Here is an 18,932-nt window from a genome sequence, read left to right on the forward strand (position 1 = left end):
ATAATAAACGAAAAACCTATAAAACTACTAGTTTCCCATATAGAGAATAGTTTTAACCAAATTACTTTATTCTAACCGTTTCCAACACATCACAATAGGAGGGGAATTATTTCTAAATTGTACGAGACAAAAGATCTAGAACAATGACAGTTGATTTAATTCAACCATTCTTGTAGCGAGCCTCGGCTTCGCTGCAGTGCTACCGTGAACACTGAGGTATAGTTAGATTTGATAATATTGATGCAATTTCTAAGATAAAATTTACTAAATACCTACAGACCCCTACGGCTGTAATCCTCAAAGGGGTAGCCTGAGCTCCGTCGCAAGCGAGCCACCAAATTTTCTATGTGAATTAATTTGTACTCACGTTTTAGGTGAGGAGTCGTATCGCCGTTACAAATAAGTACAATGCAAGGATCTGAAATCTAGAGGAGCTGGTTTCCTCACGATTTATTCTTATCCTCAAATTCATAGACCGTTACAACAAAGTTAAAATTCGCTTTGAAACACACGAGTTTCGACTCTTTACGTCATCTTTCAATTATATATGTATTTATTATGTAATGTACTCATAATTTATAAAGAATTCATTGGCAACATGCCAGGATTTAAACAACAGAGAGATTTGAGTAGCAGAATAGTTTAGATGACCGCGGTAGCGCCGCGCTCTAGTTGCTATTACTATTATTAGGTAAAGGGCCAGTATCGCTACGGCATCAGTACAATGGTCGGGAGATTAAAAGGATTTTCTGTGACAAATGGACAGTGTTTCCTTAATCTTATTGTGGGCTGAACTTTGTACTGTGTGTCTGGAGATCTCGAGAAAATGGAATCCTTAGGACGCGTCCGGATTACGTTCACAAACACACGTTTGATATTTGCTTCTAGATCATCCTTACTACGTTTTATCATATAGTGTGATGCCTATTTAACACATTTTTGTATGAAGTATCCAATTATATTGTTATAAGCACTATATAATATGGTCAAGTGAACTATCGTACTGTGTTTTTGTTATACAAGCATACACACTTACATAATGTACTTACAACTGTAATCCCAGAAGGGGTTATCAGAGGTGACATGAGAAGTCGCGAGCCGTATCTCAGTTGTAAATGAGTACAATGCACTTAGGGTTCTCATCTAGACGATCAGTAAGTTGGTACCTGGGTATTTGTGCTTTGTAATACTCGCGTTAGAAAACTTACTATACTTAATTGAAGTGAAAATTGTAAAACCGAAACCTTCATGCAAATGTTGATACCTAGTCCAGGATGTTGAACGAAAGAGGCAATATTTTATCAACTTTATATACTGAAAGCCAATATGTTTCAAGAGTTACAGTTAAATTCTTAGACAGTCATTTATTTCAGCTGGAGCCGCGATCTCGTCTCCGCATCTGTGAGTCGGTGACATTTTAAAAGCCAACTGCAGAGAAATTCACTTGAAATTGCAGTAGCTACAAACATACAGTTACAAGTTTATATCAATAGATAAATAACAGTATTATGCTTAATTTTGGAGTGAGACAGACGACGTATTATTTTATCTATAGTGCTTAAAATATAGCACTTAATTTAAGTAAATAAAGCCTGTAGTAATTGTAATTTAATGCAAAATACACAATATTTTTCGTGATATACTTAACTATAAAATAATAGTAATAATATAAACTTTTAGAAATTCTTAATATGTATATTTTCCACAATATCTACTTTGTACATATTAAATTATCTAAAACCTCAATAGCAAACTAAAATCTAATTAATCCCTCATTCAGTCAATGTTTATGTGTATCAACAAGTTTAGTTTCGAATACTCTAACCATAATTAAATTTCACTTCCTACTCATGTTCTCTTCATAACCAGAAAGTCACTAAGATTAATTAACCCACTACAGTAGGCACGAGGAAACCCGGGTATTATTCACGAAAGCCTTTCACTTATTCATAATATAGCTTGATATTACACAAAAGTGGTATTCAGTAGCAATGGCCGTGACGAATGGGGGGTCACTTCCTTAATCCCACTTTTGTCTCCGTAAAATTATACTCATTGGTTCTGCAGTGAGATATTTTCTTTTATGAACTTAGCTGGATTATTTATGGTATGGAAAGGCTTTTCTTCTTAATAGTGTTAATATGTAGTTCCAACTCCATAGAGCTAGGTGTTTAAATTTATCTTTTTAAAACGATTAAACTTAACTGATGATCATTTGTCAAAGTTTTATTATTATATTACAATAGCTGTTCGCGCAAGCTTCGCTTCGGCTTAAAAAAAATTCCCGTGGGAATTCCGCGATAAAAATAGCCTATGTGTTAATCTAAGGTATTAGCTAACCCCACACCAAATTCACATGCATCACACATGCTCAAGTTGCTTTCGAGTGGCAGCCTGGTGGAAGAAGGAGACCAGGTAGACCCGTACAGAGCTGGAGAAGGTCCGTGGAGGCGGAAATGAAGAGGGCAGGTCTATCGTGGGCCCAAGTGAAGGAGGCGGCTCAAGATAGGGAAGCGTGGCGAAGAATGTCTGTAGCCCTAAGCTCCACAGGGGAGTAACAGGACTATAAGTAAGTAAGTAAGCACACCAAATTAACATCGGTTCAGCCGTTTTGACGTGCAGAAGTAACAAAAACTCACAAACTTTCGCATTTATAATATTTTCTTACATTTACACTGTTTTTGTCTTTATCTTCAAATTATGTACATCATCAAAATCCAGCAAAGCACGTCCCCTGCTGAACACAGGATTATCCGAATAACCACAACAATGAAACCTTCCAGTCAGTCCTATAACCTTTTTAATTAGCAAATAAATTGCAAAAGTAAACGCCTCTATAGCTTTGCAGCACCTGTAGGCTCCGCCGGTCAGCCCGGTGACCGCAGGCATCTGTCCAGCGGACGTAGACCGTCACTTACTCTGTGTACTCGTAGACTCTAGGACTGTTCTGGACACATAAATACATATATTATTATATTATATTATTATATTATATTCATTTATTCAGTTTAATACATAAATATCATTGTTATTAATAATAATATAATGAAGTACATTACTTAAATTAGGCATGTCACAAATCATATAAAAATAATGTCATATAAAGCATATAAATAAAGTAAACAAGAATACAATGTCACTTAAAAAAAAAATAATAATAATAATATAAAAACAATGTCAGAACATATGCGTAGCACATTGAGTATGAATGGTCTGGAGACGAAATAGGCAGACGTTCCCCTCTGGCGGGGTGGTAGGCCAGAAAGGCCCACCGATTTATAAAAACTAGTTGCAGTCTCAATTTTCACTAGACTCAATCTAGTTGGCAAAGCGTTCGTTTCATAGAAAATGATTTGTTTACATACTAAAATGACAGCTTCAATTCATAGAATATCCGGATTCCGGATTTGATCACAGATTTGGTCATGGTTTATTGTTATTAGCTGTTTCCTAGCAACCAATGTCAAAAAAATGCAATAGTGATGTACCGGTATGTAGATATGTATTAATCGACAAAAAAGGTCATAGTTGGGAAGCGTCCGTAGTCGAATTGGCTTCAGTAATCGTAATTGATCACTGAGGTTACGCAACAACTGACACGGTCAGCCATGGTAGGTACAGCATGAGTTACCGATTTCAAATGGTTCTTTTCTGGACGCTTCCGTGCTTCGGACGGGACGTTAAGTCGTGGGTCCCGGTTGCTGCTTCGGCAGCAGTCGTTAAGCCTAGTCAGAGGCCGCCCGAAGGGGCGGCTTGAAAGCATCTGACCGTCGGGTTGCCCTCTTACTCGACAACTTCAGTGCATTGTACTCATTCAAAAACGGCGATACGGCTCGTGACCTATCACGTGAGTATAAATGTACAGCGAAAAGCGGGTGACTTCGTTTATTAATCATTCCTAATTAAATTTACTATACCTATTTAATTTGAAATTAGTATTTCTAACCCATGTTCTCGAATTCATCGATAACACTTATCGATAATTATTACATCCATTGGCAAGAAAAATGAAGACACTGTGTTTATTATTAAATGTCACTTCACGTAACCCTTATTGCTGGGAATTAAAACTCATAATGATATGTCCCATGAGACATAATCATGGTAAACGGTAAAATTTCCCCCCGCAAAAATTGGCAGACTTTTTTGTATCAAGAAAGATCGCTATGACGCTTCCCGAGGGTACACCCGAGTCCGCGTTGTTCTATGGCGTAGCATAATATTTATTAACATTTATCATTAAGATAATCGTCTACTGAGTAGTATGCTTTCTTGCTCAAATATTTTTTTAGCTTACAATTAAAACTAAAGTAGCTTTGCGACTCCCTTATGTCATCCGGGATTTTATTGTAAATTTTAGGACCCATTATATGCACGGTTTTCTCGGTTTTAGCAAGGCGGGCTGTGTTTAGGGTCAGGTCATTCTTCCGCCTATTCTGTAGCCTCGCAGTGGTGGAGAGGGGGGTGAAGTGGGCGAGGTTCTGGCGCACGTATTTGGCCACCTCCAGCACGTACAGGCAGGGCGCGGTGAGCACGCCCAGCTGCAGGAACAGGGCGCGCGCCGGCTCGTCCGGGGCCGCCCGCATCATGCGCCTCACCATCCTCTTCTGCAGGAGAAAAGGCCGATCTCGATCAGCGGCCAGCCCCCACAGCTCTATACCATATGTTAAGGCACTCTGGAAGTAACCATAGTATGCCTTAAGTAGGTTTTCTCTCGAGAGTGTGGGGACGAGCCGTGAGATAGCGTAGAAGGCGCCATTGAGTTTTGCACAGACACTATCAATATGATAGTGCCATTGCAGCCCAGTGTCGAAATGGAACCCCACGAACTTGGCACAGGTGTCGTACGGCACCGCAGTGTCCTGGACGATGACCGCAGGCAAATCAGCAGCGGAGTGATGCAACGAGAAGGACAGGAGATTAGTTTTGTCAATGTTGACCTGCATGCCGTTTATTGTAAACCAATTAATCAGTGCCTCCATTGTGTACACAACATTAGCTGCGAGAGATTGGTCGGTTTCACCAGCAACTATGGCGCAGATATCATCGGCGTACATAATAAACTCCGCCTTCTCAGTCACATGAGGGAGGTCGTTCATCATCACCAGGAAGAGGACGTTACCAACATTCGAGCCTTGTGGCACTGAGCGGTCTCCTATTTCACCTGGAGACGACTGCTCACCCCCACAACTGTGATCTGCCTGCGCCCTGACAGGAACGATGACACTAGATCATACGATGATCCGCGAACCCCATAGTGCTCGAGCTTGGCGGTAATGAGCCGGTGGTCGACGAGGTCGAAGGCGCGGGACAGGTCCAGGAAGAGGGCGGCGACGCGCCTGCGCCCCTCCAGGTACATGTTCTGGCAACTGTGATCCTCGAAGAGGTGACTCACAAGTAAGAGCCACCGGCTTTTTCTGTGCATTTGTGGTCGCGAGGAATGAGTACAAGGTACTTTGGATACCTCTCTCTATTTTACATCATTCAAATTTTATTAATTGTTCTTCATTTTGCTGTGTGGTAAAACACAAGGCATGTTAAATATTTTACTAGGTACTCGTAACTAAAACCGATCAAAAGTACACCAACACCAACTAATCAAGACCCAATAAATCCGTAACAAAAAACCAACAAAACACGACCGTTTAATTGCAGAAGAACTGCAATCTCTAAATAACGTTTTTTACTTGCGCAACTGCATCTAAATCTCGCGAAGCGGTGCTTCGCTACAAAAAGTGTTCCGTGATGCATCGCGATAAAAGGAAGGCCGCGAACGGAGGTGCACATTTCAAAAGAAGACCAAGTAAACAACTTTACTTCCTATTTGGCGAACAAATGGCCTCGCCCCGCCGGCCCGACACAGAGCTACACAATGGCTGGTTCACCGCTATTAATGCCTAGTAGAGGATAGCCGGAGAAGGAGACGTCTTGTGTAACAAGTACTGTCGATATTTTAGCATTGCTACTATTGTCTGTTTGCAATGACAAATTATGTTGTTTTTTGATAAGTGTTGTTTTTGGTTTTAAATTTATTATTTCTCAGCTGGAGTTTACTATTTGGTCAGAAGGAATACTTTTGACTAAGTGTTGAAAGAATGACAAATTATCAAAATAAAGAATAAGATTCTAGTGGTATCTTTATGAAACATTTTCTATTATAAAATAAAACTCAGCGTACATGTACCTAACCTGTGCTTAAATTAATTAATTCGTTCCAAAGCTAAGAACCTGCAACCACGGATCATGAAACCATTTACTTCTTGATCAGGCATCAAAGTACCGGTAGATAAGCATAGGTACTATGTATAAACATTTACTAAAGAGCACCTACGACCGTCCGTTAGGTTGACATGTCCAACCATCCATAAACTAGATAGTAATTACTCGATAAATATATCATTAATGTGTATTTGATAGAGATACTATCACTCTAATTATAGCAAAGCCAGTATTAGATATCGTAGAATTTATGGTCTGTAATAACGGTAAAGAGTTGCAGACTGGGTATTTGTAGTTGCTATTTGGAAAATGAACAACATACCAATATGTTCTACTGATCACATATCAATCATATCGTACATCCACAGCTACAGTTTGTATTCTTAATTGTTAGTCTACTAATGTTCAATCCATTTATTATTACATTATTAAAGTTAGGGTCATTGTCTAATATTTACTTAAATCTATTTGAATAAGACAAAAATTAATTAAAAAGCAGAACCTGTATAAGTACATCGGAAAAGTTTAAGACAAATTTATTTACTTACCTACTAAAAATTAAATATATTTTGACATAATACTCATATGTAAAAATTGTAATACATGAGTAGTAAATTATTATAGATTACAAGTACCTACGTATTATCTATCACAATTTACAAATATTATGTACGTAAACATTCAACATAAAAGTGTAAAATACCTTCACAGGCAGTAAAACAAAGAGTTACACTGCGACCATTTCAGTGCTGTTTCTGAAACGAATCGTCCCGAGGCTCGAACTGAAATGGCACATTCACTTGTAATGTATCTGTTTTATATTCTGTAAGGACTATTATTGCAAATAAACTAGTTCAAAACTTGCTGTTTACAGAAGTCATACAATGCGTATTATTTTGTAGTGTAGCTGCAAGATTAATTCGATATGTAAAACAATGCATGACAGTTAATTCGTAAATCTTTAAGTACAGAAAATATCAAACCACCTAACCCTTGCTTACTTAGCTATATGAATATGAATTTGTTTTATTTCCTAAATAACCATTGTATTTCGAATACATTACACGTATATTTCAGTCTTTGAGGTCATCAATTAGTGAAATATACCTTTACATAACAGTGATGTTATAAAATTATGACACGTACAAATATAAATAATTCATCCTAATTAAGTAACAAGTGCATTGGGAACTCTAGTCAACAAGAGTTCAAAACACTAATATTTTATTCAAACGCTACGAAAGTTTCGTAAGTGCTACGGCGCGGCGTAGCGGTGTCTCCTCGGCGCTACGCCGTAGCACTTCGTAGGCATCTCCACGCGTTTGTTTGATTACAGCGCTTAAATATCAGTGTCGATAACACTTTTATTGCACAATAAATTAAACATTATACCATTGCATATAATGTGGATAGTCAATTGTTTTAGAATTTATAAACATTGTTACAATGCAGCGAAAATTATTATCGCGAACTTTTTAGCTTCTCCAATCCGAGCAGTGGAGAAGCTTATTATGGAATACTGTTGTGTGTGAGTTTCTAAATCGGATTGGCAATCAACGTCTTTGGAGAGGCGCTTACTATGACGCCTCTATGCTGTGCCGGGAGCAGCCACAATGTTTGAACGCTCAAACACGTACATTTGAATGTATTACGATTCATTTGGAAGTTTTATTCTTGCGACTATCTGTTTCCACTAACAAATATGGTGGACGTGTGGCCTTATTGATCTTTTATAGTGTCGGTTACAAACACTAGAGTTAGCCTAGGGCTTGTCACCGTGATGGTAATATTGGCCAGTTATATTAGCGTGAGTTGTCAGAGAACAGGTGATCTTCACTGGAGGAGGCTGTTTAGGGAGCTAATAGTGCTTGGATGAAGGGAAAAGAGGAAATAGCTGAAGATGTAGAGAACCTCGATAGAAGCCTATGTCTGATAACTGACTCTTGTTGTCTTATCATAAAGACAAGAGCTTTCATAAGAGTAAGTTGGACCTATTCAAACCTAATGTTAACATAGTATCTGGATTATGTAGAAGGTGCTTTAAAATTTATAAAATTTTATCTTTACAAACAAGCTTACTGCTAGCAGGTGCTTAGATTTAACTATAGTATCACATTATGTATTCTACGGCCAACACTTTGTGTACAAAATTACAAAGCCAGCCTGATATCAATCTTAATTTTATTTAACTTTTGCACGACTGTTTACACTTTGAATAGTTTTTAACGACACCTTGTCATCAAATGGCGATTTGTGTTGAAGTATTTTTATCTACTTAAATATTTACACATTTTGATAGAAAAACCAATGTTCAATGAAAATATTTATATTTACTAGTTATTGCCCATGAGCTTCGTATTCGCCATCAATTAGCTTCCCTATATTTCCTTATTTTGGTATTGACTTCAAAGCCATTAGAAAAGGAGTCTATGAATTAGGTAGGTATATTTCCTCAATTTTGAAATAATAATATTATACAGAAATATTTAAAGATAAGCTTTAGCATATCTGTGAACTTACTAACCCGCGTACCAGCGTGGTGGGAAATGGTCCAAGCTTAGGAAGGCAGATAAGACCTTGGGGACATGCACAAAGGTCCAATTCTAGAAAGCCAGCTGCAGATACTTACACTTCCACATAGAATAAAATAGAATATCATAATGTGCCAGCAAAATATGGTCCTAAGTAACGTAACATTGGAAAAGCTCGCTCAACACGCATAATGCTGTCACGACCCCGCGTCCGCGCCCGCCGCAGTCGCCGGCTCAAAAGATAAATAACTGTTGCAACTACAATTTAATGGCGCCACTGCCAAGTTTAAACTCTGAGTTAGCCGGCAAATTTAATAAATAAAAGCAGTTTATTTGTGTTAAAACAGCTTCATATTACTTAGCAGTGCAAACGATACAGCGGCGAGTGTGGTGAGGTAATATAGAGAGATACAAAAATTATGAGTGGTATTTTTTGCTGTCTTTTGACGGCCAAATGGTGTGTAGTGGTTAGTGTGACCCTGAGTACTATGCCGAAGGTCAGATTCCCGGCCGGGGCAGGTATTTGTTTAAAGATAGATATTTGTTATCGGGTCTTTGATTTTAATAGGTATGTAATATATAAATCTATTTGTGAAGATATATCAGCTGTCCGAGATCTATAATACAGGCTCTGCCAAGTTTGGGGTTGAACAGCCACGTGCGTGTGAGATGTTCCCACATATTTACTATTAAGAGCTACTCTTAAATCCTTATATAGTCTCTTTACTACCATTGCTTGTCAAAATTGTTTCAACAAAAGTTGGGTTTTGTTTTTGCTATACCTATCTAATAACTAATAAGTAGTTTCTGGTACTTGTATCAGACAGCAAATAAGTGATCCTTAAAAGTTTTCCCTTACTGATACAGACGCCTAAAAATCATCTGAAACCACTGCAAACTTCCTATCCTACGCCGCTGTCTAAGAGGAAAGTTGATGTAGCCTCCTTGCGGCAACGCTTGTTGATGAGTTTTTTATGTTTTTCAGCAACAAAGATAATAAAACCACTGCCAAAGAGTAACAGCAGGCTTACGGTGAAATTTTATGGTTGATATTGTTTATTAATAGCTTTTATCCAGGTATTAATATTTGTTGAAGGAAATTGTGCACTGCGGTTACACTTTAAGACACATCTTTAATTTTTATACAATAATAATTTAACCCTTTTTGTCATTTTTAATCTAATTTTTACAACATCCGAACTGTATAAACCGTAACTACATGGACTTCAATATATTTAATTGGTCACGCAAATGAACGAAATCGCAACAAATTGGCATTTGCATATATTGCACTACTCCGGCCGTGATGGAAAATGAATCAATTAATTCGTTTAATACGAACGTAGGCTTCGTCCACAGTTGCTGTTTTCGCACTGTGACCATAATTACACAAATTTCACACTTTGAGACAAAATAGTCGTTGCGATATCGGTGATCATGTGAAAGCATTTCATTTCACTAAAGCCTGTAATCGTCCACTGTTGGACATAAGAGCCTCTCTAGAGTGTCAAAACTCTCGCTTCTATGCCCTCCTCAACATGCCTACTACTTGTCTTAGGTCATCGCTACACAAAGTTGTAAGTCAAACGATTTCGTGTAGTTATTAGCTCGTGTGGTCATGCGAGTAAGTGACATCTTCCCTTGTCCGGGGTGCGCTGTGCCAGAGTTGTGACCAACAGTGACACAGCGAACAACTGGCTATCCGCAACCTGCCAACCCGCCCGGTCGCATGGGAAGAGTGCGACAGTCCCGTAGTAGAAGCAATGCAGCATTCCTTTAAAGGGTTGCCGTAAGCCACCGCCACCATAATAAAACCACAGGACTCCGGGAGTGATCATGCGAGGACGGCAACGGCATACACATTATCGTCCAGTATGAAACTGCCCAACAACGATGTACAAACGAGTCGGTAATTATGAAGAGATAGCTGACCCCGCGTCCCGCGTGCCGTCACTAAGGAGCATAATTTGCAATAACTCGTGAGCGTGACACGTGTGATGCCAATTAATTGCATAATTTAAATATAATTGAGTTGTTGGCGCGGGGTGGCCATGGCGGCTGGGAATTCAGTTTTGGGCAGATATAATTAATTATACTTACCTCCGTGCTTTGATTGGCATTATAGTTTTTTTTGTAAAATCGGGCGCTAAATTTTATTTAGTAGGTATTCGATATACTTGTGCCCTGTGTTCAGTGCAGTTATCCATAAAAATGAGATTAACCTGATGTGACTAATATGAAGAGAGGACAAAGTTTATGAGTACGAAACTGAGAGAAGCATTCACTATAAGTTGTTACGTTTCATGCCGTTAAATGATTTATTTAACTAAATAAACATAATAATTACATACAATTAAATAATGCGCGTTAAAATATTCTACGAGTGTAAGCGCTCATTGGCACCCTACGCGCCAACGAGGCTTAATTATTGAATGAATTTGCGAAATAATCGGGTTGAAAGCTACACAAGATAGGATATGTAAATCATGATAGCACGGTGTGAACTCCATTTAATCACAAACTTCAATTACTATGGTTTTGGTTGGTTTACATACATACTTACTACATTAGCAGTGTGACCTGGAATGTGTCTTGGCCATCGATACGAGAAATTTCCATTAAGGTGCAAGTCGACGGCGGACGACACGGCATCAGGTTGTATCAGACGACGAGTTGCAATGTCACAACTGGTTTTTATGTATTCTATGGACGTCCGGGCGTATCGATAAAATAGCCGATATATAAGACCCATAGATATAGTTAGAAGTTAGTAGTGACGCCGTTCTTTGTGCAGCATTTTGCAGTCTGATTCATAAGTTGACTATTACTTAAGTTAGTGAATCAACGCACGGACCATGTTCCATATTTTGGCACGAAACCATGTTATTTTAACTACATATCTGTCATGATACGTCCGTAGACAAAAGCAGGCTTATTCAGGTAAATAGTGAGAGTTGCACCTAGAGGTATAGTACGCAAAGAGTACTATTTAACAACGGGAGAAGAGTGGTAAGATAGGTATATTTTTTTAACATATGACAAGTGGCTCCGCCTGTCCGGTGAAATTGGAACTACATCGTTCGTATATATACGTATAAACATAGACCTACTACAATATATAGCCCCTGCAAGATTCTTTTGGATTATGATATGCGGACAAAATAAAACTCGTTAGATCCATTAGTACACATTATTTATTTACAAAACATAAGAAACACACTAAGTAATTAATATAATATATTCAACATATAAACTGTGCCAACCTGATCCATCTTTACACAAAAAGACTTAAAAATTGTTGGTATCCCATATAAGCTTAATAGTATATAACGTGTATATGAGCAGAGCTAACTACCTGTAATAAGTAATCATCAATTTTATAATAACCTTTTTTACAGAGTTCCTCTTTAATGTAACACGTAAATTTATTCCCTGGCATTTGAGTAATTTCTGTTTGAAGCTTATTATAAATAACAGGTGTCAGCTAACTCCATACCAAATTTCATTAAAATCGGTTCTGCTGTTTTGACGTGATGAACACATAATATTAGTAGGATATATACAGGTTGTTGCAACAGTATGTATACATACAATAATAATCAAACATTCACTTTCATACCAGACGCTCTCTTTCTCTTCTTTAATTTGTTTTTGAGAAAATGATTTTGAGCTGCTGTCTTAATTGGATCATTTTCATCTAAGTTACGGCATTTGCCGCATAAAATTTTATTAATTTCTTTGCACCAATTTTGTATGCAGAAAGTTACATTTTTATTAATAAAATAATCTACTAATAGATTTTTGTGCCTGTTACAATTTAAAAATTTAAAATCAATATTCACTGAGACAATCAATTTTATATAATCTACTATACAGTCTGCATGACTTCAGGAAACATCTACTGCACTAGTAGAGCAGGATGGCACTGCACTCGTAGAGCAGGAAGTACCACCTGAAACGGATTTATTTGATAATTAGAGATAGAAAATAATTAAAGGGTGCTAATTAACACAACTCCTTTTAAATAGCAGTAGTACTACAAAATGTTTGCCATTGAATTACAACTCAATGTTTGGGAGAGGCCTACCTCCAGCAGTGTACTGCTATAGGCTGAAGAAGACAAAGAAGTGATGTTTTATTTTTTTAATAAAACATAACTTGTTGTGAACTTGATAGGCAGACATTTTCCCTGGCAACATAACTTAGTTCAATCAGATTGTTTGGTGTTCAAGGCGATTTCATGTACCAATCGTAATTTGTGCGTCATAAGGGTCACATTTATCTAAAGCACTGTACACATTGATGCCACATGATCATAGAAAAAAAAAGAAGGCATATAAGATATTTACACTGAGTTTGTGATTGTATTGAAGGAGCAAGCGACGTTGTAGAACTAACCGTTCCTTCTATCTCCATTGGCTCAGGCACTGGTCTTGTGGAGTTAGTTGAACCTCCTGAAACAAAAAATATTTTATCTTCAAGGATTGATGCCTCCTGTGTGTCATGCACCATGTTACTTGCTGTGAGTTAATCTGTTTTTAACCGACTTCGAAAAAAGGAGGAGGTTCTCAATTCGTCTGTATGTATGTTTTTTTTATGTATGTATGTTCACCAATTACATTTATGGACCGATTTTGAAAATTCTTTATTTGTTGTATTGGGTTGAGTTCAGGGGTGGTCCCTTTTTTTCAGAATTTTATTTCACCCCCAAGGATGGGTAAAGGGGTAAAAACAGGGTATGAATTTACATTTTCGGCACCTATTAACTGATTCTTATGAAAATTATAACGTAAATACAGTTCTTATAGAAAAAAAATATGATAGAAAAATATGATTAAAAAAAATTACTAAAAAGAAGAAATAATTTAAGGTTTACACCAATTCTATGTGACAGTACAAATATACCTAAGCAGGAACTGTTCTTTTTTGAAGTTGGTGCCATATTTCTTCAGATTACTTTGTCACCGCACCAACATCAAAAAAGAACAGTTCCTGCTTAGGTATATTTGTAAAAAAAAAAAAACAAGCACTCACGACTAATGTACTCCCTTGTGGGGTAGGCAGAGGTGCATTGCTGCACCCACTTTTCGCCAGAGTGTTATGTTAGTCCCAAGTGTTTAAACAAATATCTGCCTCGGTCGGGAATCGAACCTGGGAGCATTGGCTCAGTAGTCAGGGTCACTAACCACTACACCATTCAGCCGTCTATTTATGTATATATATACGTATATTTGTACTGTCACATAGAATTATTAAGAAAATCAATTTTTCTTTGCTAGAACTAACCTGATCGAGGTAGCATTGGGAGATCAAGTGTCGGTATAGCCAATTTGCTCAATCGGTTCTTGGGATAGAAAAACCTTTCTTCAAAATGTCGGTGACAAACTCTTCGGTTTTTGACTATCACTTCATTGGTTAGTCCAATTATGTCTCCTCCAACTCTTAATATCCAGACACGGAAACGCTCAATTTCCTTCTTTGGATTTGGGAAACGATGCAAAGGCACCCCTGAAATCAAAACAATGTTATACTAACTTATTACTTATACATATAATTATTGTACCCATATCATCATCATCATCGGCCAATAATTGCTCACTGTTGCTTAGAGGCCTCTGCCAAGGACCGCCACAATACTCGGACCTCGGCCTTCCTAATCCACCTACTAACCTCGAAATACAACCTTGAATATCTTGGAAACTATTTATTTGCTTGATGGGGAGTCCTTACCATTGGGTAGCCCCTGCCTCCCCTTTTCTCCCATACCTCCCCTAAAATCGGATAATTTATGGTTTTCCCTATATCGATAACCTTAGTACACTTTAGGTGTATAACCTCAAAAAAAAAATACCTACCATCCGTGAATCGCACGTTACATCCAGGTACACAACAGGACATTTTATAACATTCACTTTTACAGACAGTACTAAATAACTGCACAAGAGTCTTTTCTCAACAAAAAAAACTGCACTAGAGTCCTATCTCAAAATAACACACACAAAGAAAGAATACCTCAACCCACGCTAGCACGGAGGAACCAAAGCTCAACTCGACGATACTAATGGTGAAAATATTTTCTGAAATATTTTACGGTTTACCACGTGAAATTGAGAAAAGTTTCAAAGCAAACGGACCATAGACTAGACAGAATTTTGAAACGGACACTTGACACTTCGCTCAGTATTGCCAGTAATGGAAAACCATATTATGACTAAAAGGTCAAAATAATAACACTGGTGTAATGTAGTTCGTCTGTCATCGGCCAGGCGTCGCTACTTTCCATACAAAAATAATTTATTTCTGAGTGAGCACACCATGATAGTACGTCTGAATGGATCATTGTCATTCCACGGCGGCGCCAGTCCCGCGCGCGACTCGAACTAAGTACTCCGTAAACAAGACGAGAGAAAACTGCGCACTCGAATACGTATACAGGGTGTGCAGTAACTGCACTACTTAGTGTCATGAGATAGGGTTGAAGTTTGACTATCTGTGACCTTGAAGCCAGTACACTCACGAGAATATTAAAGTTCCATTTAGGTACAAAATGTCGACACCAAATGAATGACTCCAATCTTTTAAAACATGTAATTTAGAATTCGATCAAAATATTAACGTTTTTAGTCAATGTTACGACACCATGAAGCTAGTCTTTCTGTCTAGGAGTAATTTGGTGCTATTTTTCAGTGATTTTTTTACAGCGTTGCTACGGTTTATTACAGCCGTTCTGGAGATTCAAACTCTGGCCAAGACTGATGGTTCGGATAATAATTGTTGTTGTTTGACTGAAAAGCCTTCTTCATGTCCCAATTTTTTTTTAACTTTTCGTCATCGTACACAATAATTTACCACAATTTCTTGTCTAAATATAATCTCGGGTTTACTATTTTGGGAAAATAGTAGTTCATCCTAATATTCAATAACGTAACGTGGCTATGTAGGGAACAATAAGACTGAATCTCCTCTACACTATCGAGGCCCGCGCGGTGCAACTTCGTAACTGCTTTCAAAACTGAGCTCCAACGAACACTAATATTTTAAAACTAAGTACTGCCTGTAATTATACCTGCTGCGTGATTAGAATAATCTAGATTAGATTGTTCTAATCTACATTGTTATGATCGAATAATAAATGTATGGTCTTATAATTTGGTGACGATGTACTGCTCTAAAACGGATGGACAGATTCAAACTCGTTTGTTTTTGGGAAAGACGGTTTTTGGAATATATATGACAAGTGCAGTTAGGTATACCGTAAGGGCAAAAAGAATAAACGAGCGTAGATAAAGAAGAGGAATAAGGAGCGACCAAAATTATGTTCCTCGTCCTATTCGTAGTCCATACTAGTTAATCGATTAAAACTTATTTCTGTCCATATACCACAGTAATTTGGATGTCTAAGTACTATTTATTAAATATCTTTATTATTTATGATTAATGGATTCGTAAATCCTATAATTTATACATTTATTATTGACCCACTTATCTTTTTGTCACCAACCCATCAGTCAACGTTACTCAGTATTATTATTGTCTATCATTTATTGAAGTACAATTATTTAGCCATTTATAAACTTACAAAACATGTCAACATAACGATTTGTGGCACTAGTAATACTGGCGAAATGTAGAAACATCATTGATTGGCAGAAACTTCGTGCCAAGTAATATTTCTTTCTAAGAAATGCACTTGAGTTTGTAACCGAGTTTTTTTTTTTTAAATAGCCTGATTTGTGTCCCACTGCTGGGCAAAGGCCTCCTTATATTTGGTCCAACGATCACGATCCTCCGCCACTTCGGACCACTCAGGTAGGTAACTTGTCCAAGTCGTCCCGCCATCTCCTCCTATATATTCCTCGGCGCCGACGTCCGTCATAAGATTAGCCAGTCATAATTTATTTATTTTATTCATAATAGCGCCAGTCGCTGCTCAGGGTGACCGTATATAAAATAAAGTACAGTAAATTTGATGCGTTACTCGGGGATGCTACTTTTATACATCCGAGAAGGCTCCTTCCATGATTTTATCGATACCAATACCTACGTCCTACATAATAGCTTCTGACGATTGCCGCTCTCAGCTTCAAGCTCGCGGGCAACAGCTATTGCCCATAATTAATAAGCCGTTTGCTCCCGATATTATCCAATCCTAATATTATGTAGGACTGAATAGCCCCGCCGCCATTACCATAACACGGCCACTAATTTAGTCATCTGCCCGATGAGCTATGTATGATAAGTATGCACATACAGATCAGGGCCACTGAATATGCAGCGGCCGGCGGAATACCGAGCACCGATGTAAATACAAGCATCGGATTGGGAACGCGACGGAAAGACCTGTCGTTTAATTTATACACAACATTTTTCTCCATCGTTCATAAAGTACCCAAGATTCAAACTAGGAGGAAATACACCCAGTATTCGGAGGTAACTGGCAAGCGAATCGCAACCGTAGGTCGCAGGGTTTGCGGGTCGTTTTTCAACAGTTTGCTCCGAATTCCCCAATAAAAGCAGCAGTGCAAGCGGTTTTGAAGATAAAGAGGTAGGACTCGGTCGCACCTTCCCGAATAAAGTGATAAAATTTTATTACAGGCGTGATGATATTGATGACGTGTAAGAGGGGTCGTTTATTTCAATCAGTGCGTATTGATTTGAATGTGAAAAAACATAAAATGGGTCACAGTAATTAAATAACCTGCCTATACACTTTTGTACTACATGTACCTATATCGAAATAAAATATTATATTAAATTCTAGATTTACATGTACATATTTTACCGTGATAGAGATGACTGCCTATAATACACCGTAATATGACAGTGATCTTCCCCGTCCAACATCTGTTAAAGACCATCCCAACGGCAACGCCTTGCTAGTCTGTGCAATTTTTAATCAACGACCACCCAAAAACTCGTACCTCCTTGAGCTCCCACAAAATCAGTGTTGTCCCTTAAACATTGCCTACATAGTTGATAGCGTTACTGCATCGTTCCTGGCTCCACGGTGGGCGCCAATTTGGCTGATTCCATTCAAGATGCATGCGCGGCCCGAGAGAGGCACGACTCACGACGAAATTCAGTGGAGCTATTAAAAGTAGCGCCGCGCGTTTTGCATGAAACTTTTGTGTCGAATACGTAAGTTTGCTCAACCGGAAAATGATATCAACCAGCTTTCGGCTGCTAGTTTTGCTGAGTACCTAGACGGAGTCTACCTGCAAGGAGGTTCATATCAACGCTGTTGCATGATGCCTATATTTTAGTTTTTTTTAGTATTCTTGTCTTACACTTACAAGGTCCCATAGTACATACGGTGAATGATATTTAGAATTACAGCCATATTTAAGTTTATTCATATCTATCGATAACAAATGGTGTATCGTTTAGTAGCAAAGATCCTCTGACCACTATTAATAACCATGTTCTTTTAAAAATACGTTTAGCTACTACATTTTTAACCACAAATTTAAACCCGGAACACGAACGGTACCAAGGCTAAACGGTGACCCAGAAAAAAATAATGTATTCCACCATTTTCACTATTTCGTACAGACAGGTTGTAGAGTATTGTGGCCGCCGGTCGGTATAATTAATCGCTTCCTGCGTAGAAATGTCCCTGCGATTAAACGAAGCAGCGGGTTCACTCTACCTTGACAAAAACGAACGAACGAACGAACAAGGGCTCTCATTCAACCTGTACTTTAAAAGCAACTAGAGGCAGAGTATAAACCAAAATACTATATACATATGTAGAATTCCAAGAGCGGAAATAGTGATGGCTTGATTGAAACCCGAGGCAATTCAAGGTGACCCGGTCGACCAGCTCATACCTGGAAGCGGTCCATAACCAGCAGAGATTCCCAAGAGAAAGGGATGTCGTGGCCAGAGCTCAACTTGCTGGTCACCGACAGAGAAAGATGGCAGCGCCTGTTGTCAACCCTAGACTCCTTCGGAGAAGTAGCGGGAGTGAAAAAAAGAAATAGAGTCGTGGTTAGTGCAGCGGCGCTTAGAAACTAGCTTTTTCGGTGTCTAAAGTGACCCTCACGGCTGAAACTGCTTCATCACCATCGGTAATGAAACTGATTGTTATCGCGCGCCGACAGCCAGGAACTGTGCCGATGGGGTGAATCTTATTAAAACGGTTCAATTGTCGGCCAGTGTGTGATTGTGTATGTGTATCTG

The 18,932-nt window shown here is 38.3% G+C and overlaps 1 protein-coding gene across 1 annotated transcript; it reads right to left on the reverse strand.

Moving 5' to 3' along the window:
• Positions 1-12,637: 12,637 nt before the first annotated feature.
• Positions 12,638-14,671, reverse strand: LOC125489900. Its single transcript, XM_048627472.1, has 4 exons — positions 14,606-14,671; positions 14,037-14,258; positions 13,100-13,204; positions 12,638-12,702 (listed from the first exon to the last, which is right to left on the reverse strand). The coding sequence occupies exons 1-4, from the start codon at positions 14,646-14,648 to the stop codon at positions 12,638-12,640; spliced, it is 435 nt and encodes a 144-aa protein (XP_048483429.1). The 5' UTR covers positions 14,649-14,671.
• Between the last annotated feature and the right edge of the window lie 4,261 nt (positions 14,672-18,932).

The sequence above is a fragment of the Plutella xylostella genome, chromosome 18 (genome assembly GCF_932276165.1).
Source record: "Plutella xylostella chromosome 18, ilPluXylo3.1, whole genome shotgun sequence".
NCBI classification, from domain to species: domain Eukaryota; kingdom Metazoa; phylum Arthropoda; class Insecta; order Lepidoptera; family Plutellidae; genus Plutella; species Plutella xylostella.